Source organism: Podarcis bocagei (genome assembly GCF_964188305.1).
Source record: "Podarcis bocagei genome assembly, chromosome: 14".
Classification (NCBI taxonomy): Eukaryota; Metazoa; Chordata; class Lepidosauria; order Squamata; family Lacertidae; genus Podarcis; species Podarcis bocagei.
Window position 1 is genome coordinate 41,693,993 of NC_138139.1, and position 26,941 is coordinate 41,720,933.

The 26,941-nt window shown below is 41.6% G+C and overlaps 2 protein-coding genes across 3 annotated transcripts in view; both read right to left on the minus strand.

Annotated features, from left to right (window-relative positions):
- Nucleotides 1-4,869: 4,869 nt before the first annotated feature.
- Nucleotides 4,870-12,588, minus strand: ARL6IP1 (ARL6 interacting reticulophagy regulator 1). Of its 2 annotated transcripts, none has more exons than XM_081170449.1 (6): nucleotides 12,205-12,588; nucleotides 9,160-9,293; nucleotides 8,556-8,675; nucleotides 7,164-7,281; nucleotides 5,989-6,073; nucleotides 4,870-5,812 (listed from the first exon to the last, which is right to left on the minus strand). In XM_081170449.1, the coding sequence occupies exons 1-6, from the start codon at nucleotides 12,571-12,573 to the stop codon at nucleotides 5,694-5,696; spliced, it is 945 nt and encodes a 314-aa protein (XP_081026575.1). In that variant the 5' UTR covers nucleotides 12,574-12,588; the 3' UTR covers nucleotides 4,870-5,693. The 2 variants fall into 2 exon arrangements, with proteins under 2 accessions (XP_081026575.1, XP_081026576.1); XM_081170450.1 differs by having other exon boundaries at nucleotides 12,209-12,368.
- A 2,598-nt stretch (nucleotides 12,589-15,186) lies between these two features.
- Nucleotides 15,187-26,941, minus strand: part of SMG1 (SMG1 nonsense mediated mRNA decay associated PI3K related kinase) — a 75,675-nt gene continuing 63,920 nt past the window's right edge. Inside the window, exons 54-62 of the mRNA XM_081169304.1 lie at nucleotides 26,461-26,598; nucleotides 25,460-25,612; nucleotides 24,516-24,695; nucleotides 23,243-23,470; nucleotides 22,865-23,076; nucleotides 21,609-21,715; nucleotides 18,900-19,079; nucleotides 18,694-18,800; nucleotides 15,187-17,611 (exon numbers count right to left, since the gene is read on the minus strand). Coding sequence (XP_081025430.1) covers nucleotides 17,534-17,611; nucleotides 18,694-18,800; nucleotides 18,900-19,079; nucleotides 21,609-21,715; nucleotides 22,865-23,076; nucleotides 23,243-23,470; nucleotides 24,516-24,695; nucleotides 25,460-25,612; nucleotides 26,461-26,598 — 1,383 coding nt within the window. The 3' untranslated portion in view covers nucleotides 15,187-17,533. The remainder of the gene's footprint in view (nucleotides 17,612-18,693; nucleotides 18,801-18,899; nucleotides 19,080-21,608; nucleotides 21,716-22,864; nucleotides 23,077-23,242; nucleotides 23,471-24,515; nucleotides 24,696-25,459; nucleotides 25,613-26,460; nucleotides 26,599-26,941) is intronic.

Sequence of the window (26,941 nt, forward strand, 5' to 3'; positions counted from 1 at the left end):
ACGTTTTATCCCGTTTCCTCCAGGCCACACACACGCGAGTTGCTCCAAGGTACCATATAGGGATCTTCCCTTTCCTCCATTTTACTCTCACAGCCCCCTTAAGTGAGATAGGCTAGGGCAGAGTCCATAGCTGTCAACTTTTCCCTTTTCTTGCGAGGAATCCTATTCGGAATAAGGGAAATTCCCTTTAAAAAAGGGAAACGTTGACAGCTATGGCAGAGTCCCCCAACCTTGGGTTCCTCAGGTACCGTACAGTGGTACCTCGGGTTAAGTACTTAATTCGTTCCGGAGGTCCGTTCTTAACCTGAAACTGTTATTAACTTGAAGCCCCACTTTAGCTAATGGGGCCTCCTCCTGCTGCTGCTGCTGCCGTGCCGCCGGAGCACCATTTCTGTTCTCATCCTGAAGCAAAGTTCTTAACCCGAGGTACTATTTCTGGGTTAGCGGAGTCTGTAACCTGAAGTATATGTAACCTGAAGCGTATGTAACCCAAGGTACCACTGTATTTTGATGGGAGTACAAGGCCCGGCGCCCTTGACTATTGGATAAGCTGGCTGGGAATGATGGGAGTTGTAGTCCAAGGACGTCTGGAGACCTAAGGTTGAAGAAAACTGGACTAGACTAGGGTAACACACTGCAGAGTTTTGAGAAATTAAAGGATAAAGTGTGAGATTGGTTACATTATGCTCAGATTAGGGAGGTCTTTAAGACAGATAAAAAAACAGGTTTCCAGGTGGAAAAATCGAAATTAGAAACAGAACTGTTAGAACCTAAGACCAAGGTACTCTCAAAATTGTATAACTTGCTGTTGAAATGGAATACGCAGGATGAAACTGTCAAATCAGCTACGATAAAATGGGCACAGGATATTGGGTATAATATTATGTTTGCTGACTGGGAAAAGTTATGGACCACCGGAGTAAGGTTCACGGCATGCAGTGCCTTGAAAGAAAATATTATGAAAATGATATACAGGTGGTACATGACCCCAGTCAAGCTGGCTAAAATATATCATCTGCCTGATAATAAATGTTGGAAATGTAAAGGAACTGAAGGAACATTCTTTCACCTCTGGTGGACGTGCCCAAGGGTTAAGGCTTTCTGGGAAATGATCTATAATGAGTTAAAAAAGGTATTTAAGTATACCTTCCTTAAGAAACCAGAGGCCTTCCTTTTGGGCATTGTCGGCCAAGGGGTGTTAAAGAAAGATAGAACCTTTTTTATGTATGCAACAACAGCAGCAAGAATTCTCATCGCAAAGCACTGGAAGACCCAAGATTTACCCACACTGGAAGAATGGCAGACGCAACTGATAGACTACATGGAACTGGCTGAAATGACTGGCAGAATTCGGGACCTGGGAGAAGAGACGGTGGAAGAGGACTGGAAAAAAATTAAAGACTATCTACAAAAACACTATAAACTGTACGAATGTTAGGAGAATGCACGATTGAAAGTAACACGGCAGCAGTAAATTTTGTTGTAAGATATATGAGAATAAGTGAGGTTTTAAGGAAGCGATGAAATTTGAAGTAATATTATGTTTAAATCAAGCAGATAAATTTATGATAAAGTTACCTTAAACTCGGGACATAATATTTGAGATTTACAGAATAAGAACTGAAATAAGGTAATAAATTGCTGTCTATAATTATGATCGAGAACGCAGGGAAGGGCGATGTGAGGAAGTCCAAAGATTAAGAAAATATAACTTATGAACAACTGTACTCTACATGTACTTTTCTTTTACTCTTTGTTTATTTTTTAATTTTGCTTTGATTTTTTTCTGTGTCTATGGTGATGGTATTTCATATTTTTGGTGGTTTGTATGTTGTTTAAAAAATTGCAATAAATATATTTAGACTAGGGTAACACAGACCAGGTTGCCTGGTCAGTTTCATCAATGATTTGAACCTGCCTCTTACATGATTCATGTTGCCTTCTTGAGGGCAATGAGGCAGATCTGGTGCTGTGCCCCGAGTTTTGGTACCACCCAGAAGCAGGCTGAAGCAACCGCCTCAGGTGGCAGAATCCGTGGGGTAGCGCCCCACCCACTGCCGCCACCCAAGAAGTGAGGGCAGGTTCCAGAAAGAGCTCTGCAATTATTCTAGTGCAATGGAAAACGTGACATGTTCTAAATCCTTTATTTAAGAAGCACGAAGGGCTCCCCATCCAGACAGCTCCTCTGTCTGTCTCCAGTTAGGCCTAGCATGGGGAATCTTTTTCGGCCAGAGGGCTGTATCCCTTTCTGGGCAACCTTCTGAAGGCAGAAATGAACACAGGAACAAATGTAAATGTTAACAGTATTTATATGCAGCCCTTTAGGCATAAAGTCTCCTAAGAGGGGCTTGCAAAAATCAACAACCAAAGTTTACCTTTGTACTGTACAGTAGTTTCTATGCACTCACAATTCTCCATCTTTCATCTAGAGAAGGAAGAGGAATTATGAAAGTTCAGTGACACATTTGAGACAGGCAAAAATAATTGAGGTATGAAGCAGTGCCAGGGGAGAGGGTGTGGCTGGGGGCGGGGTTCAAAGTCCAGGGAGATAGCATTCAGCCTGTTGGCCTGAGATTCCCCAGCTTGCTAGGCCCTATAATGTTGTATAGATGTTACCAAGGAAAATCCTCAGAAGGTGCCAAACCAATTTCTTAGGAAGGGATAAAAGGAAGTCTCAAGCAGATGTGGAAATATTTTCGGCCTCACAAATTTGAGGCATGAGGCATTTCCTAAACAGACTGTTTTACCAACACCGAAAGGATGACATTATACAACAGAGTGGAGGAAAACTTGAGGGGAACCTAAAGGCCTCAGCAGCAGCCTTTTGAAGCAGGGGTAGTCAGATGGTAGAGTAGAATCTACTAGTAGATCTCTGGTGATGTTTGGCAGTTAGCTCATAAATGGTTTGTGCTTGCAAAGGAGCATCAGCACCAACCAAGTCTTTTTCTCCTCTTAAACTAGCTAGCTCAAATCAAGAAAGCCTGGGAAGACTGAAGATTTGTCTTTTTTAAAAAAGGGGGGGTCTAGATCTGGTAAGGAAAATAAATTTAAACTGAGTATGTGCTGAAGGCTGTTATGCTATTCTACACCTGTATTCCCGAGCCACTGTTTTGCATCTGGCTCTGTTTGAAAGTTCAAAACTGAATTCTGCCCACTTGTGTCTTAAGACATCAATAAGTTAGCTCCAATTTTGCTATGACTTTATTTTCCTGGTTAGATGAATGGAGAAAAGCAGACAGGGGCCTTACATACACATTCAATAATTGCCATTTTTTTCTTCTACTAACATTTTTATTCAACTTTTAGCTCTCTAGATAATACATTTATTATCCATCTACATTACGTATCAACGCAATCAACATTAACCAAAAAAAGGCTGGTACATGGAACTTATTTCCCCTCCCTCCAAGTCTTTTCTCTACCTTCCCACCCTACATGGCTCCCTCCTAAATCATATTACAACATTGCTTTCCCTTCACGCAAAACACTGCACTCCTACCCAAACTAGGTAAAGTTGGTTTAGTTATCCTGTCTAAAATAAACACACAAAATCGGGGAGTGGGGGGTGGGTAGAACTTATGGGAAAGTGTGATGTTTTTGAAACAAACCGGTTCCTGTCACTTAAGCTATCACTAAATCATTCCAAAATTGTTTTATATTTCACCATGTTGTTGCTAGTGCCCATAACTGCTAGATACAGGAACTGCCATCACAGACTTCCAATGACTAAATATAATTCATTTTGCAACTATAAGTTCTCACTTTTCTCAGGATTTGTGTGCTGCTTCTAATGTCCAAACTGAAGGTATAATGTCAAATAAGGTATTCATGAATGGGAAAATACTTACTACAATGATAACTAAGTTGGCATACCGAAATGTTTCAACCCAAGGAGCAGTAATAGATAATGTTGCTCCTTTCACCTGCTGAAGAAAGCCTGCTTCAGGGATTTCTCTTTTCACTAGCCTTAGTAAGAGACTTTGTTTCTTCTCCTAAGGCAGAGATCTTATGAGGTTGCTCTAATGAGTCCAAAAATGGTTTTTCGTTCGTTTGTCACAAGAGATCCAACAGGCATGTTTAAGTGTTGAACGCCACCCTCGTGTCCTTATGCAGATAAGTTATCTGCACCATGTTACATACTAGTATGGCAGTAAAAAATGAGCCACATCCCACCCCTAGCATTCAAAAATGTTAGATGTGCGTGAAGAGAGAAAGACTGCTTTTTATTGTTGCGAGCCAATTAGTAAGAGAGTGATGATAAAAATAATATTTGTGTTAATTCTAGTTAGAAGACTTTCTATCCCTTGCTGCCAATGCTGCCAACACAGTTATGGCCTTTCGGGCTTCACTATAGGCAATACAGTGGTGCCCCGCAAGACGAATGCCTCGCAAGACGGAAAACTCGCTAGACGAAAGAGTTTTCCGTTTTGGAGGTGCTTCGCAAAACGAATTTCCTATGGGCTTGCTTCGCAAGATGACAATGTCTTGCGAGTTCCTGCTGGTTTTTTTTCTCCCCCCCTTTTTCTAAGCTGCTTATCAGCTGATCCGATCAGCAGATAAGCCACTAAAAGCCGCTAATAGCGCTAATCCGTCAATGGGCTTGCTTCGCAAGACGAAAAAACCGCTAGACGAAGAGAATCACAGAACGGATTCTTTTCGTCTTGCGAGGCACCACTGTATATCACAAGAGCAACTTAAAAACTTTGTCCTTTTGAGACACATTTACAAAAAATGTTTACTGAATTACGTACAGTGTTTCAGAGAAAACTGAAAGGTTGGGAACTTAGAATGAAAAGCAGCTACCATCTGTAAGGCAGTAATGTAAGCAGCAGATCTCATTTTGTCAAAAAAGATAATAATGAAACAAAGTTTCAAGATTTCTCAAGTCTATATTTTCAAACGTAAGATAACACTGTTCATCAATTTACAATTAAGACAGAAGTTTGCCTGTTAAACAGAAATTTAAGATGCCTATCATTTTAACAGGTTACAAACTTTTACTTAAGAAATGTGTAGTAAAAACAAAATAGCATTAAGAAAACACAAATAACTCCAGAGACTTGTTGGCAAGACAGACGCATCACGTATTTTCAACATGATTTTATATAAGACCATATTTTTAAAAAACGACAGACATGTTTCACAACACCAAAACTAGAGCTATTTAAATAATAGAAGCAATGAAGTTGACTGTCTGTGCATCCTGACTTAAGTTTTTCATTCAGTTTCAGTGCAATTAAGTTGCATTGCAGAGCTACAACTATAACTGGGATTCAGAGTTTAGGAGCTTTGTTTATTCAAATCACCTGTCACCTACAACATTGTACGTTTAGCAATTTAATCTAGAGGGCATTTTGAAGTAAATCTAGACAGTCCAAGAGGGTCCTTAAAATGCTCAAGAGGAATGGAAAATGTTACCCAGTTCACCACCACCAGTTGTTATTGATCAGTCTTATTACAGTATTGAAGTTGCTAGTCACACTTACTGTAAGAATAACTGTCCGTGTTAGAAGACTATTAGTTTGTGACTGAGGGACCATACAGTTCCTGTTTAAACAGCATAAGAAGGGCCCTTGTTTAAAATCAAAAAGCGATGACTGAAATAAGCACTTCTATACTATTAAACACACAATAATTCGTTGAATTGTTCCCAGAACACAATTATACTATAGAGTGAATTAGCAAGCAATGTTTCATTCGTTTTTCTTCTCCTTTTGCTTCAGGAGTTTGTTGACCTCCCTTTTTGCCATTCCAGCATATTTTGAAATTATTCCGTGCTTGTTTAACCCAGGAAACAACAAGAAGCAGCTCACTAGGGGAGAGTAAAGAAGAAGTTATCACCAGCTATGTTCATTTGCAAATTCATCCCCCATACCGACTCATCAAATTTATGTTGCAATCGCTTCATTACAGGCATCCCAACTACAAATATCTCCCCCATTCTCTATTATGGAAAAACACAGCAATATATTAATCTGCACCACTTACCAATAAGGTAGGTGAGGAAGAGGTTATGAACTTGCTGTCCTATCCAAGCAATCACAGCTAAGGAACAGAGCATTGTCATGAAGTACTAGAAGAGAATTAAGAATGGTAGCAGTCCTTAAAAGTAAGTTATGAAGGCATGATAGTTACCTCTCTAAGTACTTTCCCTGCTGCTATTAAAAGCAGCATTATTGATTTAGCATGGATTCTGAATGAGTGAACAAACAAACACACTTAGCAGTATATCTCATTCACTTCAGTGGAAATTTATTTCAAGCAAGTAGGTTTTAGGAGCTTAGATTATATTGTTATTGGCTTGCTGGATGCATTAGGACAGGGGTCTGCAACCTTTAAGACAAAAAGAGCCACTTGGACCCGTTTCCGAAGAGAAAAAAAACTGGGAGCCACAAAACTCGTCATTATAAAAATAACTTTTTTGTCACTTTTTTATTATTTCTTTGTTTGACCCCTCAGAATTACTCCTCCTCATAGAAATAAACGTTAAATTAACAAGTTACCTTTTTGTGTGTGTGTGTTCTTCACTCCCCTTCAAAACAGTGACCAGCGTACATGCCCCCTTTCAATGCAGTGACCAGCGTACATGCTCCTTACAATGTAGCGGGCGGGTGGGCGGGAAGGTGACGTCGGGACGGTGCGTGACTAACGCACGCACCGCCCCCATGCGACGTCACAGCCAGTACAGCGCCCGCCACAGTGGGGAGTGTCGGGGCGCACAATACGCCTCCTCCCCTCGCTTGTATCCGCCCTGGAGCCGCGGCAAAGGTGTAAAAGAGCCACATGCGGCTCCGGAGCCGCGGGTTGCAGACCCCTGCATTAGGACGATGTTATAAATTGCAGACAGGAATATATTTGCATACCACTACAATAACTGTCCTAGAGACTATGAAGCAAAAAACAACCAAAAAGTGCCTGAAACAAAAGTGGGGGGGGGGAGAGTAAAATACTCAAATCAAGATACCATAAAAAGCTCTGATCAGATGGTGTGTGCACTTACTAAAGCATTTTAGGTAAGAAAAAGGGATTTTCATTTAAAAAACAAATATACATGCCAGTCACCAAAAGCATTTGTTTTTGTATATGTAAGGCAGAATGGATTTATAAAGCAACATCCAATTTGCAATAAGGATGAAACATTTTCAGAGAAGCACATATATTACCATTTTAGGCTTTTCCTCCTTAAATGTGAAAAGACGTTTCCACCAACCAACAATTCCACGCCGTGTTTTTACCAGGTTGCTACAAATTTCATGGAACCGCTGCTGTTGTTCAGTAGTCCTTTAAAGAAATTATTTTGAACAAAACTCTTGATATTATGGTCTTGCCTCCACTTTAGAAACTGCACATGAGCAACCATTATCATCTCGACCTCCCGCCACCCAGTTCAAAATTTGATGCCATTTTAATGTCCCGTTCATATATGTACAATATATATTTCTTTGATTCTCTACTATAACTATTCACTGTTAGGGTGATCAACAAATCCAAGAATGAGAAGATCATATATATTTTAATGGACTAAAACTTGCATTAATTTGCAGTTGACATGTGTTCTGAATGACCAGATATTATGAAGAATTTACCATTAACTGCAAATCTGTGTCCTATTCAGCAAATCACCATTTCCAGCAAAGAGGTTCTTCAGCTATCTCAAAACTTTCAGTTAGATGGCAACATCTTTATATATATTTACACCCCAAGAATCCATGACAGCCAGTTGTTTAAAGGCTACAGCTGTTTTTAGTCTACTACAGTGGTGTCTCACAAGACGAAAATAATCCATTCCGCGAGTCTCTTCGTCTAGCGGTTTTTTCGTCTTGCGAAGTAACCCTATTAGCGGCTTAGCGGATTAGTGCTATTAGCAGTTTAGCGGCTATTAAAGGCTTAGCGTCTTAGCGGCTAAAAGGCTATTAGCGGCTTAGCGGCTTAGAAAAAGGGGGGGAGCGGGGGAAAATCGGAACACTCGCAAGACGTTTTCGTCTTGCGAAGCAAGCCCATAGGGAAATTCGTCTTGCGAAGCAGCTCAAAAACGGAAAACCCTTTCGTCTAGCGGGTTTTCCGTCTTGCAAGGCATTCGTCTTGCGGGGCACCACTGTATCAATGTGCATGGTGCTGTAGAGAGTAACATAAGGGGGGTGGGAACAGGAGGAAAAGATAGGTTCCTGCCTCAATGACCTTGCAGTCTAAACATAATTATACAAGCAAAGGTATCAAACAGAAAAAAGAGACAACCGAGCCTTTAGTATAATAGATATTGTTGCTCTAGGTCAGGCATAGGCAAATGGTCCTCCAGATGTTTTGGGACTACAACTCTCATCATCCCTAGCTAAAAGGACCAGTGATCAGGGATGATGGGAACTGTAGTCCCAAAACATCTGGAGGGCCGAGTTTGCCTATGCCTGCTCTAGGTAGCAGAACAACACTAGTTATGTCAGAACACTAGGTAGAAGGATTTTTGTTCAGGACTGATGCACATAGTTAACACTGAATATATGTTGGTTCAATTCTATTCTTGCTAAATGTTATACTTAAGGGACTGTCAAACAACATACCATTTACTGGAGCCAAAAATTCTAGGAGCAAGAGCAGGTACAAGGTAGTCAGCCAAACAAAGCAGCATAACAAAGCAAGAAACACCTGAAAGAACAGATGGGTCCAAGTAGTAGATCATCCTGTTGGGGCAAGAAAAATGTTGTTATCTAGCGGCAAAACATTTAACAATGTGATTAAAGGAGGTGTGGAGAAGAAGCAGCCTCCAAATTTTATTTTGAAGTACCCAACTCCCATCAGCCCCAGCCAACATAGCCAAGTGGTTGAGAAATAATGCCTCAATTTAGTTTCTGCAATGGCATAATCACCAATGGGAGAGTAGGTTGGAAGGAGAGAGAAAATGGAAGTTTGGAAGGAATAAAAAGTTGTTGCTCTTCCCTATCATTTCCAATTAATAGGCCCTTCTATGAAATAAAATGACTAGGAATGCCCCCAAATTTGAACATATATTTGGTTTGTTTATAGCAGCATTGTTTTTCCAGCTGCATAAAACTTCCCATGTACTTTTTATACAGCAGAGCAGTACTGAGAATTTCAGGAAAGTAACTACTAGCTTAACTGTCTTTAGCATTATTATTTTTTGTAACATTCTCTCCAATAACTTACAGAAAGATGAAGGAAACTACAGCAATCATAGCAGGTGGAAACCATGGTTTTTCCCAACGAAGGATTTTGTCTGTCACCAGAATCACTTCACCCCATCCTTGCAACTGCTCTTCCAAGCTAGCTGTCTCTGCAGCCTGTGAATAAAAGCATTTTAACATATGTAATTGCCCCAGGCAGAAAAATGCTTACACAATGCATATGCTTCATTGGACATGTAGGCTATCTTATGTTAGACAATATAACAGCTTTATCCTTACTTTGCTTTACAGAATATAACTCAGTTTTTCTATGTCTGCATCCTCTTAACTGGTCCTTTTAATTTGAAGCTTTATGTCTATCATGCAACAAAATATCTGGTTACTCCCAACTAGGAGAACAGTGCCATATTCCTAGGATATATTTCTACATACTGAAACTTCAATCTAGAGTTCCCATGAGCAGAACAGGACGCTCTGGCTAGAGCAAAAGGGTTGTGGATGCAATTTACACCAATTCTTCCTTCCTCCTGCAGCCAATGAAAAGCTGCTCTAGAGGTTTGGGGATTCCTTAAGGTCGGAGGGGAAAGGGGAAATTGGCAGAAATTGTCTTTCCCACATTCCTCAAGCGGGAGCCTCTTCTAGAACCACAATGATAACTCTAAATCCAGTAGTTAGGATTTTTCTTAACAACGAGCTATTCTACCTGCCATTTATTGTTATGGCACCATTCTGTGAAAACTGTGCTCCAGGACCTTATTTTGAGACTTGTTCTGATTCCAGCTTGGATATTAGGATAAAATTTATCTGGCTTATGGAGAACCCAAATCTTATGATCTTGAACTTGGGCAGCATGAGAAAGTAACTCAATATAAACAAAATATTTAATTTCTTTTTTTGCAAGCATATTTGAAATTAAACTGTTTTTACATTATTTATTATCCTAACAGTGTTAAATGTTATGCAAGGTTCTGTGTGCAAAATTGGATTTACCAAAATTTTAATTAACTCTGAATAACTGTTACTTTGGAAATCCTACACAGCTGTGTTTTGTACTGGTTGCTGTCTCAGCCCAGGACCATAAACTGAAGATTTGTGAACAGTATGTAGGTGAAACTTTCATAATGAACCATGAAGGGGGGTGGGAGAGACCTGCCACTGAGGTCTACACACTGTATAAAACTCCTCCTAGTCTAGCATGTTTAATGCTTCCTTATTTTGAAATCTAATTTCTGTTCTTCAATTTCTGTCCATTTCCTAACATGGCCTTCTAGATCAGCAAGATATAGGGAGTTCTAGCCAATAAATTTTGTTTCTAAACATTTCTCTCTTCCCTTGAAGCTTAGATCTGTGAATATTCCATCACACACACACACACACACACACACACACCCTTAACTCATGTCTTTGAAATGATTCAGTCACAAGACAAACTAAACTGTTCTGCCTGGGTTAAAATCTCTCCTTCCCATCAAGTTCACTCAAGTTATATTGGGCCATCTATGCGCACACAGCCTCAGTGGCTGCATAGGGCCATTATAAAACAGGGGGAGACTCAAGTGCACTGTCTTCAACTCAAAAAGCAGGGTATACTAAGCATATGACATAGTGAAAAATGTAGCAGATAACACTGTGGATACAAATGATCTGCATTTCAAACTCAAAGAAAAGGCACACACAGTATCTGCGCTCCTCTGTTCATCAACCATAATGCTCAGTGCTGTGCACCTGACTTTCAACCACCTATCCCTGAAGCGCTGCAGCTCCTTTGACAGCCTAAACAAAGCACCCTGCTTATTTCTGCTCCTATTAGCATAAGCAGGCTGGCCAGGTGTGTCTCTAATACTACAAAGGAAGATGACATAGCAGAGTCCTACTGGAGAAACCGGAAAATGAAACCTGATCTTTTTCAAGATGGCTTGCCTAGAATATTTTTTAATGTATTATTTGGTGGGAAGAAAAGCCTCCATCCCTACCCATTTGTAAGAAGGCTATTTTCCCTTTCAGCTCTGCAATTCTGATCCCACGTTCCTACAAAACACTACTGCTGCCTCTGCCAGCTTCTAAAACCTTGTGCATCAGCAAAATATAATGGGTTCTCTCCTGATTTTGGATCCTTCCACAGCTCTCAAAAGGCGAAATTTGAGGTGACATATTTACCTTGGAATAAACCCAATTTACTCAGGCCTTCAATCTGAGTAAACATGACTAGACCGTGGGGTGTTATTTAAGTTCCAGAAGGACAGTTTCATACAGCCAACACACAAACAACCTCGGGGCACCTTTAAGGCTTATGGTGGCAGAAGCTTCACAGGCTAAAACCCCATTAATCAAATGCACAAAATGTTATTATCCATCCGTATGTGTATGTATATGTATATATATACACACACACACATATCTATTTACACACAGGTGAGTGTTAATACAAATATGCACATACTGATAGGTAACAACGTGTGTGTGAAAGAAGACATTCATACACACACCATCAAACAACCACTTCGTGCATCCGACGAAGCAGCCTTCAGTCCACAAAAGCTTCTGCCATCAAAAATCTGCGGGTCTTAGAATCGCAGAATTGTGGCGTCGGAAGGCGCCCGAGGGTCATCCAGCCCAACCCCCTGCATTGCAGTAAACCTAAGTCTTGAAGAGCGCCATAAGATTCTTTGGTGTGCCTGTTACACTTTCGAAGTTTCGTCACTTCGCCCCTTGCAGCCCCCTCTACTCTATGAAGCAGTTCGCAACCTCCACCCCTCAAAGAAAGAGTTGCACAAATGGCGCAAACCTCCCACCCACCCACCCCCCACTTTAAAATAACGCAGAATAGGAATGGCGGGGCTGGGAGTGGGGGTGAAGAGGCCGCTATGGCAGCCTCGCAAGACGTGCATGGAGACAGAAGAGTCAGCCCCTCCCTCTTCCTGCGTAAAAACAAGCGCCCCTCCGCAGATGCTCCTCGCAGGACACAGCCCAAGGAAGCACCCCCGCTTCCTTCCTTCCCATATCTTGAGGGAAGTGAGGGCCTCAACTCGCCCCCCCCCCACCCAATGTGCTTCGCCTCAGCGCTCACCCACCAGCTGGTTGGTGCTCCTATTGTCGCCCTCCGCCATTTTGTGTGGCCCAGACAGCTGCTTTCGGCAGACTCCTTCTCTCCCACCCCTCGCAAACCGTCACGGGTTAAGCCCCGCCTCCTCCGCCTAGCCTTCCAGGCCACGCCCCCTCCCGAAGCAACACCTCCTTTCTGCTTCCCCGTCGGCCTCGCGAGCAAGAACCCTTCGCCGCCTCGCCCTCCTTCCCCTTTTATGAGCTCGGCGGCCCCGCCCCTCCCGCCTCCCCGACGCTTTCCATTGGATAAGGACCATCTCACTCCCCTAACCAGCGTCCTCTGCCCGTTCGCCTTTGAATTTGGACCAATCAGCTCCCTCCTTCTGCTCGTCATGACTTCGGGCGCGTGAGGAGAGACGTCGCGTTGTTCCTTTGACGTTCCGCAGCAGAAACCGTTTAACGGGTTTTTGGAGGGGGATTCCGGAGTGGGGTGGGGTGGGGGTGGGGAAGGACTCCTTAGCGCCTTTCCAAGTAGAAGCAAACTGGCCCCTTATGGGGGGTATTGTGGGAGTTGTTCCCACAGGTTTTCCCAGCTGGATAAATGAGTCTTTGCCATGAGTGTCTATTTTATGCATTACTTACTACATTTATTATTTTTCCTCAAAGGAGTTCAAGGTGGCCTATGTGGGTTCTCCCTCTCCCTATTTGGAACGTGTCCAGAGGAGGGCAACCAAAATGGTCAAAGGCGTGGAAACGATGCCTTATGAGGAACGGCTAAGGGAGCTGGGCATGTTTAGCCTGGAGAAGAGGAGGTTAAGGGGTGATATGATAGCCATGTTCAAATATATAGAAGGATGTCACATAGAGGAGGGAGAAAGGTTGTTTTCTGCTGCTCCAGAGAAGTGGACACGGAGCAATGGATCCAAACTACAAGAAAGAAGATTCCACCTAAACATTAGGAAGAACTTCCTGACAGTAAGAGCTGTTTGACAGTGGAATTTGCTGCCAAGGAGTGTGGTGGAGTCTCCTACTTTGGAGGTCTTTAAGCAGAAGCTTGACTACCGTATGTCAGGAGTGTTCTGATGGTGTTTCCTGCTTGGCAGGGGGTTGGACTCGATGGCCCTTGTGGTCTCTTCCAACTCTAGGATTCTATGATTCTAACAACCCTGTGAGGTAGGCTAGGCGAAGAACCAGTGACTGGCCTGAGGTCACCCAGTGAGTTCCACAGCTGAGCAAGGGGTTTGCCAAGTCCGAGCAGAGCCAGGGCCTGAGGTGTTGGTGCTGAGCAAGGCAATGTGGGTGGAGCAGGCCAGCTGGAAGTACTTTTATGAGTCAAACCAAAAGAAGTACCTTTATGAATCAAACGAGGCTTGCAGTTTGGAAGTGACCGGAGGAGAGTGAGAAGGGATTTGGAAAGGACTGGTAGTCTTTACCTCCCCAGGTAAAGAGAGAAGGAAGTGATGGAGAGAGATCCAGGTGACAGCTGGGAGGGAAGGGTCCCACAGATGAAAGGTGTAGCAACCATCCAGTGCTTGCAATTGTGGTGAGCCTCTAGAATGCTTTTCCACAATATTCTCAGTACGTTTCCGAGCACAATTCAAAGTGTTGGTGCGGATCTTTAAAGCCCTAAACGGCCTCGGTCCAGTATATCTGAAGGAGCGTCTCCACCCTCATCGTTCTACCCGGACACAGGTCCACCGCCGAGGGCCTTCTGGCAGTTTCCTCGCTGCAAGAAGCCAAGTTACAGGGAACCAGGCAGAGGGCCTTCTCAGTAGTGGCGCCCTCCCTGTGGAACGCCCTCCCACCAGATGTCAAAGAGAACAACTACCAGACTTTTAGAAGACATCTGAAGGCAGCCCTGTTTAGGGAAGCTTTTAATGTTTGATGTATTATAGTATTTTAATATTTTTTGGGAAGCCGCCCAGAGTGGCTGGGGAAGCCCAGCCAGATGGGCGGGGTATAAATAATAATAATAATAATATAATTCTCTTTCTCTCATACACATATTTTATATACTACCATTTGTTTCTGTGTTGAGTATTAGTTTGATCCTAAACCTATGCTTTCCCCACTTCTGTAACCTATTATATGTTGGTAAACCGAATTGCCATACTTAAAAAAAGAAAAGAAAAAAAGACCAGGAATAATATAGTACATTCAACTTGTTTGATTCAAAAGCCCTACATTTTCTGGATAAAAGGGGCAAGCTTGAACAACAGCAGGAGACAGACTGCAAAGTCTAGGTGCATTTATCTGGGAGTCCAACTAATGCAAAAACCTGCATCCTAATAAAGGTGATTTTAAACTCATTTCTCCCCCAACAGCTTCCAACACTCCTCTGAATAACTCACTGAAGTTTCAAATATAGTGAAGGCTGAAGATGAAAAGGGGCAGGTTCTGATGTTCCCATTTGGAGGGGGGGAGCAGCAGAGAGAAGCAAATTTTGTGTGGTTAGGAATTCCTAAGTCCAATGAATCAATGTGAACTATCACAATAACGTCCAATTAGATTCTGCAGGATGTTGCAGTTGTTAATTCTCTGTGCATCCCCTTGAAGAGCTCATGCTCGAAATGCATCAAAGTATATATTAGAAATGTCTCATTACACACAGAACCAACCTACTAAAATATATTCCCTGCCTGCTTCAGTCAAAGCAAACCATGGGAAGCCCCTGCTTTGGTATGCACTTCATTTTTTCCACTTTGTGCTGTCAGTGATTTGCTGCCGATACATTGTGCCCTCCAGATGTTGTTGCACAATGGTTGCTTAAATGTGCAACCATAACTTTTGCTTTAGACACATTTGTGTGGATTATATGCATGACAGGCAACTAGCTGCAGCTTTCACCATACTCCTTGTGCTGATTCCCCTCTGTGAAAGAGGTGGTAACCTTTCCCACAATTGCAGAGGTTACACATGCTTGGTACCATGATCACTGCACACTGCAAGTTAGAGATCTAGAACTTTGAATGTTACTGCAGTAAAGAAAAGAATGCCACACAGGGAATGAAGAATACAAATAGATTTTTGAGCTTTATTACATTATGCAGTAAAGACCCCTGTCTCCATACACATTTCTGGATAGTGTGGTATAATAATACATGAATCACAAGCGCAGCAGCCTGCCCTGACCCCTGGTTCCCAAAGGAAAGAAAAACATGTTACCATCTTATCCCACTCGTATTTGGATACAGACTGCTCATTAAGGATGTTTCGTACAAGGAAAATAAAGGTACACTCACCAAATGCTTGGATTTTGCCTTAACTGAATTTTACTGAAAAGCAAACCTCTCACTCTTGCAATGCTAAGAGCGAAGTTCCAGAGTACTGAGTTGGAATGCATTTACTCACAAGCATTAGTAAATATGTAGGCAGTGCACATGACATGTCATGGGCAGGTAATTAAAAGGAGATAGCTAGCGCCTATGTGGAAGACTGATACCAGTATCAAGTCACTTCTGTATCAGATATTCTGAGGAAGTCAAAACAATTTTTCCACATTATAAAAACGCTGGAATAATTAGCTTCTTCTTGTGCTGGACCTTAATATATATTTGATAGCAACTCTTCAAAACAAAGGCCAAAGCTCAAACTCCGATAAATAGGCTGCATCAATTAAAAAAATTAACTGTTGGAAAGGTTTTTAAAATCCTTAAGAGACTACAGAGGAAGTGATGGGAACATTTGATTTGTCCTCATTTAACGGCTTTCAAAGCAAATTAAATAAGTTCACATAGCCCCACAAGTTCAATTTGGAAGTTTAGATTCAAGTGGTGCCTATCAAAACATGACACCGATTAGTGATAACTAAGTTAAGAAGCAGTCTGTTCTTTCCTAAAGCAAAGTTAAAACAAGCTCCTAAGGTAATGATTTTAGTGAGCAGGCAAGTAAAACACTGAGGACATATGGAAACAGACTGATTTAAAGTGCCGTTTTAATAGCAACTTTTGTCACACCCATAGTTCAAAAGTGCAAGGTAGGTTTAGGAAAACTTGCTGAGAAATTCACAACTGAACACCACCTATTGGAAGTCATATGGAAATGTAACTTCACACAGATCTTTATACAATTTCGCTTGAACAAAAAAAGATAGTCCACTTTAGCTTTGTATTTATGTCTATCTTTAAATTCCCAGATTGAACTGAAACACTATACATTTACAAGTGTAAATCAAAATTTGAAATGAATCAAACAGCATAAAACTACCTCCACTAGAACTTGACTTTATTGATTTTCTGTCATCAACAATGTAAAAGAGTCTACTTAGATATTCTAATCATTTTTAAGGTAAAGATTACATTGGAGTACCTACGTTTACAAAAGAAACTACAGCAAAATCACAATAGAATGTGTTTTGGAGGAAAAGGTTTGAACTACAAAAAGGAGTGTACACTGCAAGCAGAGGGAGGTGCACATGAAAACCAAATGCCTGTTAGATTCATTACTTTGAAATGCACAGTGAATTTGGGGAAACTGTACATGATAGAATCACAAAAAATCACTTTAAAAGAACCAAAACTCCAACCATTTGCGTTTGATCATCCAACACAAAAGATTTGCTTAAATGTTCAGCGTTCCCTGTGCTTTTGGAAAATTTGGTTTGCAAAAAACAAAGAAGAAATGATTAATTTGACTGAACAGTGAAATTACAAGGATTGAAATAAAAACATATTAGAAATACATCTAAAGAACAAGAATAAACCAGAAGTGGGAAAGAACTTAAAAAAAAAAAGACACAAAGGCTCTCTCTTCTCAAAGAGGTTCTTCCAACACAGCTGACATGCAGCTCTTTGCATTTTCAGTCCATTTCTGAAGTTCATTCTCATGTAGCATTTATTTATTCATTTTTTGCACAAACTGGTCAACTCAACCAGCACTGTTGCCAAGCAACAAGAGCGACTCAAGAAACTCAATCTCTCAAATCTTCCTTTGCTGCGATTTCTTCACGGCCCCCTTTTTTCGGTTTCGGTTTCTCCTGGATTGTTCACAGGGTCAGGTGGAACTGGGTTCCAAATCACTCTGCGGTATGTAGCATTCCCAATTTCCTTTCTGCAGCTATGTTTCCCCCCGACACGATTGCAGTTCTTCTGTAGCAGAAAGACAGCCGTGTTGTTCAGGCGGTGAGCTTTCACCCTTGACCCTGGGGGTTCCAGGCCATTGTGTTTAGCGTATCCCTGAGTGCAGCTACTCTGCAGGACTCACTTCCCAGTGCACCGAGATTGCCTAGGTTTCCTCACATTAAGCCCCAGAAAGGCATCACCACCGACTGTGGTGCTGCTATGGATGCCTGAGGCCGAGTTGATTCTGCTGGATGTCTGACCTCGCTGAACCAGACTGACCTGCTATCTTCCTGTTCATACCCAGGCTGTCCAACCTTCATACAGCTGAGCCAAGTTATCTAGATTAGTTGCTTCCTTAATCACATAGTCAACCTAAGAAATTGCAATGTAAAATAAGTTAGGGCTTTGGATTTTGTACATTCAGAGAACTTCAAGACCACCTTTATTAGCATGTTCAGCAGCAGGTTTGTCCACCATTACTTATCAACAGTTTATGTTAGAATTTTAGGAAGACCAAGGTTTACTCCTTTAACATTTATAGTCTATGTACACAGCAGACACTACTAAAAACTGTAAGTGGCCAGGTTCAGACCTAGGACCAAACCATGTGTTGTTTACATGAATGAGCTGGCAAGAGCATCAGGACCTAGGATAGCTCAGTGGGTAGAGCATATGACCCTTAATCTCAGGGTTGTGAGTTCAAGCCCCACATTGAGTAAAAGATTCCTGCATTGCAGGGGGTTGGACTAGATGACCCTTGGGGTCCCTTCCAACTGTATGATTCTATTATTGTGCATGTGCAAAGGAATAAGGTTTAAGGCTGCCATTATCGTGCCTGAACTCGGCAGGTGGTAGTTTGTTAAAACCATAGGTTTTTGTTTAACAAGCCAGAATATCCAACCTGGATCCCAGCTTGATATCCTGCCTTGTTAGACTGATTTAAACAAAACACACATACCTCGTTTGGATACAACCAGCTATGGTTAAAATATGTAACAACCAACCATTTTTACATGTCTAAAACAAGCCAGCATGTCTCCATAGGATATGAAAAATTCCCATTATTTTTGCAAGCCAAACGACAGTTTAGCAATGAAATGTTTAATGTATTGCCAGCCATGACATGACTTGCATATGGTTGTCTTCAAATGGCATGGGCTAAGCAGAAAGGAAGCAAGAGGGCACACTAGCCTGCCAGGTAATTTAAGGTATGTAGGAGTGAAGTTTCAAGGAAAAATGATGCTTATTTTTCCCACTGAACATCCAGCAACATATCAGAGCACATTTAAAAATATTTCTCTCTCTCTCTCTCTCTCTCTCTCTCTCTCTCTCTCTCTCTCTCTCTCTCTCACACACACACACACACACACACACACACTCTCTCTCTCTCTCTCTCTCCATAAACTTAAATGTTAAAATCATCTGAAGGGAACAAATTTTGCTCCTCGAATTACCTGTTCAGCAACGGACATTCTCCTGTTGGGATCCAAGTCCCGGCCCTCTAACTTGGCTTTGACACGTTTCCACACACTTACTGCATATGAATTCCGCTCTTGCACAGCTTCAAAAACAAAAACAAAAACACCCAGTCCATGCAAATCTTAATGTGTTGCTGATTACAAAGCCTATCTTTCTACATAAATTTAATATTGCTACTTACCTTTTCCTGTTTTGGGGTCCCTGATGGCTTTTTTAGGACTAGATACAACACTCTTTCCAGCGCCTGTAATTACCCCCGGTGGAGTATCTGCTGATGGTGCAAGGGTTTTCTGAATTAACTTTCTTGTATTCTGCGACATGACCTCTGGCTGAGTTTTCTGCCCCGTATTGCTGCGGACCGCTGTCAACAAATGAAAATAAAATATTGAAAATGCTATAAAAAGGAACCAAGTAAGTTTTATTCATAATCAAAAAGAAAAATGTTTTGTTTTACAACAAAACCAAACATGCCTACAAAACATATAATGCACTGGCAAAAGGCACTGATTTCAGGCCTCCTGCCCACACAGTGATTGGGTGCATAGGCAAAGTTAAGCCAAAGATTGGCTTAATAAGATTTGCATGACCTATATGTGGGTCCATGGAGCTCCTTTATGCAGTAAACCTGCAACTTATGCACATTTAACTTGTGCATATTCACCCTTACATGCAGAGCAAAAAAATTAAAAGGGGACAGGGTTCCGGGGGGAAATGATTTTGGCAACACTGCCCACCACTGAGCCCAATGGGTTTTGACTATACGCGATTTTGGCTTTAGGTGCGATCCCTGGAACGTAGCTCCCACATGAGTTGCAAGCTTACTGTAGTAGTTTACCTGCTCCCTTTACATGAATGGCAGAACAAGTCAGAATTCAGCACCAAAAGCTAAGATTTATGGCTTCAAAATAAAGTCAATATATGATATCATGGTTTGATTTCATTTCCAACAATTGTAGACTACTTTTCCATTGTGTGGTCAAAATGTTGTTGCCAACACAAAAAACAAAACATAGTATGTAAAGCAATAAGACACAATTAAAATGATCTTAGATTCAACAACAACAACAACAACAACAACAACAACAACAACAACAACAACAACAACAACAACAACAGTATAGTACAAAACAAAACTGCAAGCCACAGCAGGGTTAACCAAGTCCACCATAAGCCTGAATTAACAAGTTGTAAGTAGGTGACAGAAGCTGAAAAACATGGCCATCTGTGCTTCTAGGACAGTGAAGGGGAACCATCGCCATGCAAGCCAAATTAGGCCCACCAAGCCTCAGAGGCTGGCCCACCAGGCTATTTTGGCCTAACCATACCCATCCTTCCTGAGCCTGATGTCACATGACCATGCAAAACTGTGGCCAGGCTAAGGGAAGGGACAAAGCGCAATGGCCGAAGATACAAAAGAAGAAGAAGAAGAGGAGTTTGGATTTGATATCCTGCCTTTCACTCCCTTTAAGAAGTCTCAAAGCGGCTAACATTCTCCTTTCCCTTCCTCCCCCACAACAAACACTCTGTGAGGTGAGTGAGGCCGAGAGACTTCAGAGAAGTGTGACTAGCCCAAGGTCACCCAGCAGCTGCATGTGGAGGAGCGGAGACGTGAACCCGGTTCCCCAGATTACGAGACTACCGCTCTTAACCACTACACCACACTGGCTAAAGGTTAAAGGTTCTATCCCTAGCATCTCCAGGTAGGGATAGGAAAGACCCCATATCCAGAAGTCCTGGAGAGCCACGGCCAGCCACTGATTGGGGGCAAAATGGAACTGCACAGGGCCTTGAATCTCAGCTACCTTGAGGCTGAGCAGAAGTCACCCAATGCTACTCTCTGGACACTGCCTGCAGCTATGAGCAGAACCACTGTATCACCATGGCCCCAATCCACCAAACAATTCCAAGAGGATACAATAATTGATGGTATCAAAAGTCAAAGATTAAAAAGAACCAACAAGGTTGGACCTGCCCTGTCTCTCTTCCATCAACCAAAGCAGTCTAATGCTGAAGCCTGACTGAAATGGATCAAGATAATTCAAATAGTTTTTTTAAAAAAAAATAAAAAAGCCTTTCAACAGGTCAAGCAAGCTGCATGAAGAATTCAGTTTTTACGTTTCCATTCCTTGCTGAAATGAGAGTATGTATGTCACACATATGTACTGTAGTTCTTAACAACCTAAGCTGCAGTGGAACCTACATCGCCACATCTTTCTTGAGATTTGAACCCTAACAAGGTTGGGATACCAGGTTTCCCCCTTTATGCAAGATGTGTCATTTCAGAGATGCTCAGCAAACCAAATGTTTATGGAGAGCCATCTCTTTCTTGACAAGTATCCATATGGTACCTCAATATGGATGGAAGTTCTGTAAATAGAGTTTTAGAATCTGCTACAGCATCTTTGCATTGGGTATCAACTTGTTTTTTATCTTTATTTTAATGCTAATTTATATACCTTACCAATAAAATTCACTTGTTGGTTAGATGCCTTAAGATAGTAAAATTCTGCAAGAGCCTTATATGGAAAACATATTAATAGTGTAAATATTACTTCTGCTCATGGGTGGGTAGTTCCTAGTAGACTTGGAAGGTCTTCAAGTAGCAAGTAGGAGGCAGTCATTAAGTAATTTCCCCAAGGAGTCCCTATCTCAGAATGATGAACATTCTAACAGAAATGAGTGGTATTCTTTGGTAAGCAGAGTTTAGTCAGGTTCTCTGGTAAGTCTGCATTCAGACAGGTGGTTTAACTCCTTGACATTTGTCTTTTTGAAGATAATGAAGAAATTTAGCAAGTAGACTGCTCTACTACATCTAGAAGGAGAATGATGACAACATCTACATTCAAGCTCAGTGACGGAGAAATGAGATTCAATGTATTCCATCTTTTACCTGCAGCAAATGTTGGTTGACATGTAGCAACAGATGTTGGACTTGAGCATTCATTTGGCGTATCCGTGATTAAGGGAGATGCAAAACTCACTAGATTATTGTAGACACTAGGAAAAATAAGGAAAATGATCAATATTAATCTTGACACATGACCTATCTGGAAATCAAAAAACAGCCTGTGTAAGAACGTTAGATAATTCAAAAGTATTTTGGCACAGTTTGAGAAAGTTTAGATGTTTAGACTCTGTAGATGATGTATTACAATATTAGGGGATCCTGTCAGTTTTTGTGCTGCTAAAAAATAATAATTAGTAGGTTTTCGAGAATAAGAAAATACATAAGCTGAAGAAGTTATATGTTGAATAAAGTATGCCGATACAATTGCATCACACTATTATACTTTCATCAGCCAGCAAACAAACATGCACAGAACCACATAACAAATAAACAAACTGACTGAAACATAACTAAATCCCTCCCTCGTAACCATAGACCCTTTGATTCCAAGTGTCATAAGAATGTTGTTTCTGTGCTTCTAATAACTATAATCTATCCATTATATCAGGCATAGGCAAACTCGGCCCTCCAAATGCTTTGGGACTACAACTCCCATCATCCCTGACCACTGGTCCTGTTAGCTAGGGATGATTGGAATTGTAGACCCATAGGCGCCGACTCCATGGGGCCTGAGGGGGCCTGAGCCCCCTCAAAAATTCGTTTGGGGGGGCTCTGCCCCCCCAATAATTTAAGAAAATTATTAGGCACCTTGCCAAAAACCGCGCAGGGGACTCCGGCGCGCGCCTCCCAAAGTGACCGGGAGCTCCTCAGAAGGGGCGGGCAGGTCAGTCAGTCAGAGGAAGACCCCCAGCGGCGGGACTTTAGAAAGGAATGGAGCCGCGGGGCCGAGGAACGGCGTATTCGTCGCCGGCGAGGGACCGGGGTGAGGGGAGAATGGAGGGGACGGGAGTTCCCGCCGCCGGAGCGGGGCTTTTTTTCTGGGTTCGGCTAAGGTGACGTTGGTAGGAGGGGGTGGCCGCCTCCCGGCGCGAAGCCTGGGGAGGGCAGGCCGGTTCTTGCATGCAAAAGCACCACTGCCATCCTGCCGCCAGTATGGGCCCCCCCATTATTTTTTATAAGTCGGCGCCCCTGTGTAGACCCAAAACATCTGGAGGGCTGAGTTTGCCTATGCCTGCATTATATTCTTTGTTTTTAGCCAAATACACAAATTTACAAGAATTCAGAGAATGTCTGCTTACCTTTGACTCTGGGTTCTCAGTTCTTTCAGGGTGGGAGTAATTTCTTGCAGCATTTCAGTATGTTCCTGACTGCGAACCTGACCCATGGCCTGAACTAATGTAAACAGAACTGTCTGAATATTGTCTTGCCATAACTTATATTCACCCAAGAACTGTCTAACACTATTCTCATAGGCAACATCTTCACCATCTGCCAGCGCTGCTTCTTCATCCTGTAATAGTAACATTTATTATGACTTCACTATTGGAAACAGAAGCTTGGAAAAATGATAGTTTTTATCCACTATTTATCCGCCTCCCCATAACTTCAGAAAGTATTCCATGAACATCAAAGTGTTTTCTGTTCTATTCCCCCACCAATGAATAATTGGGCATTACCTTTGCCATGGCTTTCAGCAAGTGCTTGACATCCCCAAGTTGCCTGTTGTGTCCAGTGAGCACAGTTTTAATACTATCAACCAGATTCTGAATGGTTTCACACACAGTTTCTATCTGTTGCTCTCTCTCTATTTGCACGGTCCTCTGGGTAGACGTGTCCTGCGTCAGTTGCTTATGAGCCAAAAGAAGCCATTCTGTGCTACCAATAGGATGGTCAAGATTGGTGCCCTGTAACAAAACAAGTTTCCAAATACCAGTCAAGCTACTGAAACTCATCTCCAAGCAAGGCCAGATCAGTTCCCCACCGAGCTATGAAACTTAGAGGCTTTGAGCAAATTACTGTTTGCCAGTCTAAATTCTCTGTTCTTCTGAAGCTAAGAAAGATAATTTAGTACATAGGACCCTGATATTCTTTGCTTAATGAGGCAAATAAAATCAATACATGTATTAAAGTCAGATTGAAAGACACTTGCTGCCAACCCCCATCCCAATTATAATCTTAAACGAGCACAGGCATTTTGAGATGTGTTGTTACTATAATTTGCAATGGCTCAGTTCAGACTTCAAAGCAAACAGTGACTTAAATAATGCCATGATTTATCATGAAGGCTGAATTGATACATTGGCTGGCAAGTCAGCACCAGAAACTATTTACAAATCAAGGTGTGCAACAAGTTTAGCACGGTATCTGTACTGACAAGCTACAGTAACAGTATTTGCTTCACTCCCAGAGATCACTGTGCCTAGAGATGGGAGTGATGAGCAGACAGAAAATGAACACCACTGAGCAGTAAACAACCATTGTTTGCCTGTATATTTGCAAGCTCAAGACCATGATCTGGATTCTACACACAACATGGTTTGGCAACATGATTAGACAACACAACATGGTTTGGCATGTCAGAGTCGAGGCAGATGATCCTGTTAACACACATTAGTCCAACCATTTTTTTAATACTCATGTACTCCCTCCTTGCTTTCCTCATTCAAGCAATTTGATGGTTGTTGTTGTTGTTTGCAACAAAACTATGTTTTGTGAGAAGTCAGAATTTTCCAGTTCTCATTTGGAAGGAAGCTATGGCTTTCATAAACCACAGTTTGCCTGAACTAGGAAATGAGAGGGAGAATCAGAACCCTCAAGGAGAAGGGGGAGAGTGACCTCAGTGCACAGTTCTTGCAGCCTAACATGATTTGGTATTATATGTAAAAGAAGCCAATGCACCTTTTCCCTGCCCACTGCACCCCACCCATTGGGTGTGCGTCTTACACTCACCACTCTGTGAAGTAAACGAAGTTCCAGTTCAGAAACTGAGCTGTTAAACTGTGAAGCAAAGGAACACATTTGCTGGCAACGTTTGACAAGTTCAAACAAGGCAGTGTCTAGGTTTAAGGCTTCCGCTGTTCTGGTACGCAAGCTTTCAAAATGAATGATGTTGCTACAGAGGAAAGTAACCTGAAAGGCAAGGCACAGAGAGAAAAGGCTCATAACATTCACACACAGCTTAAGCTTCTAGATTTTATTTTCAAAAAATGCACTGAAAGGCTGCCAGAGAGGAAACTGACTACTTTATTTAAAACATATATATTCTACTGCTATTCTGCAGTCATACCCAATTTTTTATTACACACACACAAACACACGAATTACAATTTTTGTTGCATCGTTCAAAATTTAGCCCACCAGCACCAACAAAATATTTTGAGGTCTGAGACTTGATTTCATCTTTGAAGTAGCAATTTAAAATCTAGGTTTCAAGCTGTCTTGTATAATTTTTATATTATTACAATGGGCTGAGAAATTACGGGACCAAAGATTAAACAAGGCCTAAACTGAAATGATCAAGAATCACTATGGAGTTATGATATATATTATACTATCAAGAGATGTAGTTACACCACAAATTAAGGTCAAAGCCAAATAACTAAGATAATGATGTCAAATGTGATTAAAATGCAACTCGATTCAAAGTATCACAAAGAAAGAAATGTGACAATATGTACTGCTAGATAGTTACGACACACACAAATAACTAAATCCCAAACAGCCCTTTGTATTTTGGACCTCATTAGTATTCACTCCAAAATAGCTCCCTACATACGGCAAATGCTTTTCTCCTTAAGCCTGATCCCATCTGATAAAAGTTTTTTGCTCTCTTATACACAGAGTTTGTTAGTGAAAATCAACTCAAACTCATCACATCATGCTAGTTGTAGTACCTGGCTAGCTCTCTGACTTTCCTTAAGGACAAGATTTCTTCTTTCAGATATTGTGGCATCAAAATCTTGAAGAACTGGTGCTAATGCTGGATTAGCACCTCCTGCCCACTTCAAACGCTGCTCAATACTTGCTTCAAGTGCTGCCAGCTTTTCCTGAGATTGTTGATAGAACGAAAATCAAAAGCATTAAATCTTACAATTTTTGCTTATACCTGGGGCCTGAGCAGATGCAATTACTTAACTACTATTATAACAAGGGCAAGGAATCCAACATATTCAGTTCTGGCAACCAGCAGGGCAAACTAGGACGGTATATTTCCCAACCAACAAAATCTTTTCAAAATGTGCCTCTATGCAGTATCAGTATCCATGTATTGAAGAGAGAAAGGTTGTGACATACACACATTTCCACATACCCAGCCACTAGCTGACTGGATGACACTGCAACCTGGGACAGCAAAAATATACAAAATTCTGGAGACTCTCCAAAAGTGGTACATAAGATACTGATTTGATAAGAGTCAACCTAAGACACTCGTGCACTGCACCCCTGCCACAGGTCCCTAGATTCAGCTGTCAAATCTAGGGTACACACTGCAGGATGACATTGGCTCAGATTCTTATGACCAGCTTCCAAAGTGATCAAACTGTGGAGGGCTATCAAAAATTACATCACCCGTCACTACAGATTTTCAGCTTGATATAAGAGTCTAAAGAGTTCAATCTTGTAAAAACTGTTATTAAAGATTTGACTTTAATTCAAAACCCTGAACTTGCCCCACAGTAAAGTAGGATTGAACACCGCTATAATTGAGATTTGTATGACTTGAAAACAAGGCACTTCAAACATCCATTACCATTCTTGCAGTTTCAGTATATTTATGGTAACAATGGAGCTGGACAATATTCCCAAATATTGATGAAAGACCAGTTATTTTGCTTCCATATTTTTCCTCAACAGTCCTCCACTGCTTCCCCCATGGAGCAGTGAAGAAACTTACCTGAACTGCTGCAATTGAAGCTTCAATCTGGCCAAGAGTATGAAGTTTCTTTTTCATACTGGCTAGGATTGCGGACCGAGGTGGAGGAGAGACTGTCATGGCTTGTGGGCGATTGATGAGGAGATCTTCATGCTGCCACTTTTGAAAGGCAAGAGAAAAAGATGTTTCTATTCACTGTTATGATAATGCTATATAAATGGTAAGACTGAGAAGTTCAGTGAGATACGGCCCCAAGAGCCTAATCAAGATGCCTAAGTCAATAACCGTGAACATTTACAGAGCAATAAGCAACAAACATAACCAACATAAAAAGTGTTTATGTTCACACTGTCTGTAAATGTGAAGTGACAGCTCTTTTGAAAAATTGCAGCTATCCTGCTTCTAAAATCCTTAAGTGCACCAAACGTTCTGATTATCATTCCCCTTTGCTTTGCTTTTTTTAAAAGGAAAGTTGTCAGAATTCTGACTCTGCTTTGCAGAA

Bases quoted from the DNA above. Each gene is read 5' to 3' on its own strand.
- ARL6IP1 (XM_081170449.1), bottom strand. From the start codon at position 12,573: ATGACGAGCAGAAGGAGGGAGCTGATTGGTCCAAATTCAAAGGCGAAC. The intron at 9,294-12,204 runs GTGAGCGCTGAG...TTTTATTCACAG, and splicing joins GAGCACCAACCAGCTGGTGG to GCTGCAGAGACAGCTAGCTT. The intron at 7,282-8,555 runs GTATGTTGTTTG...ATTTCTTTAAAG, and splicing joins ATTTTTGGCTCCAGTAAATG to GACTACTGAACAACAGCAGC.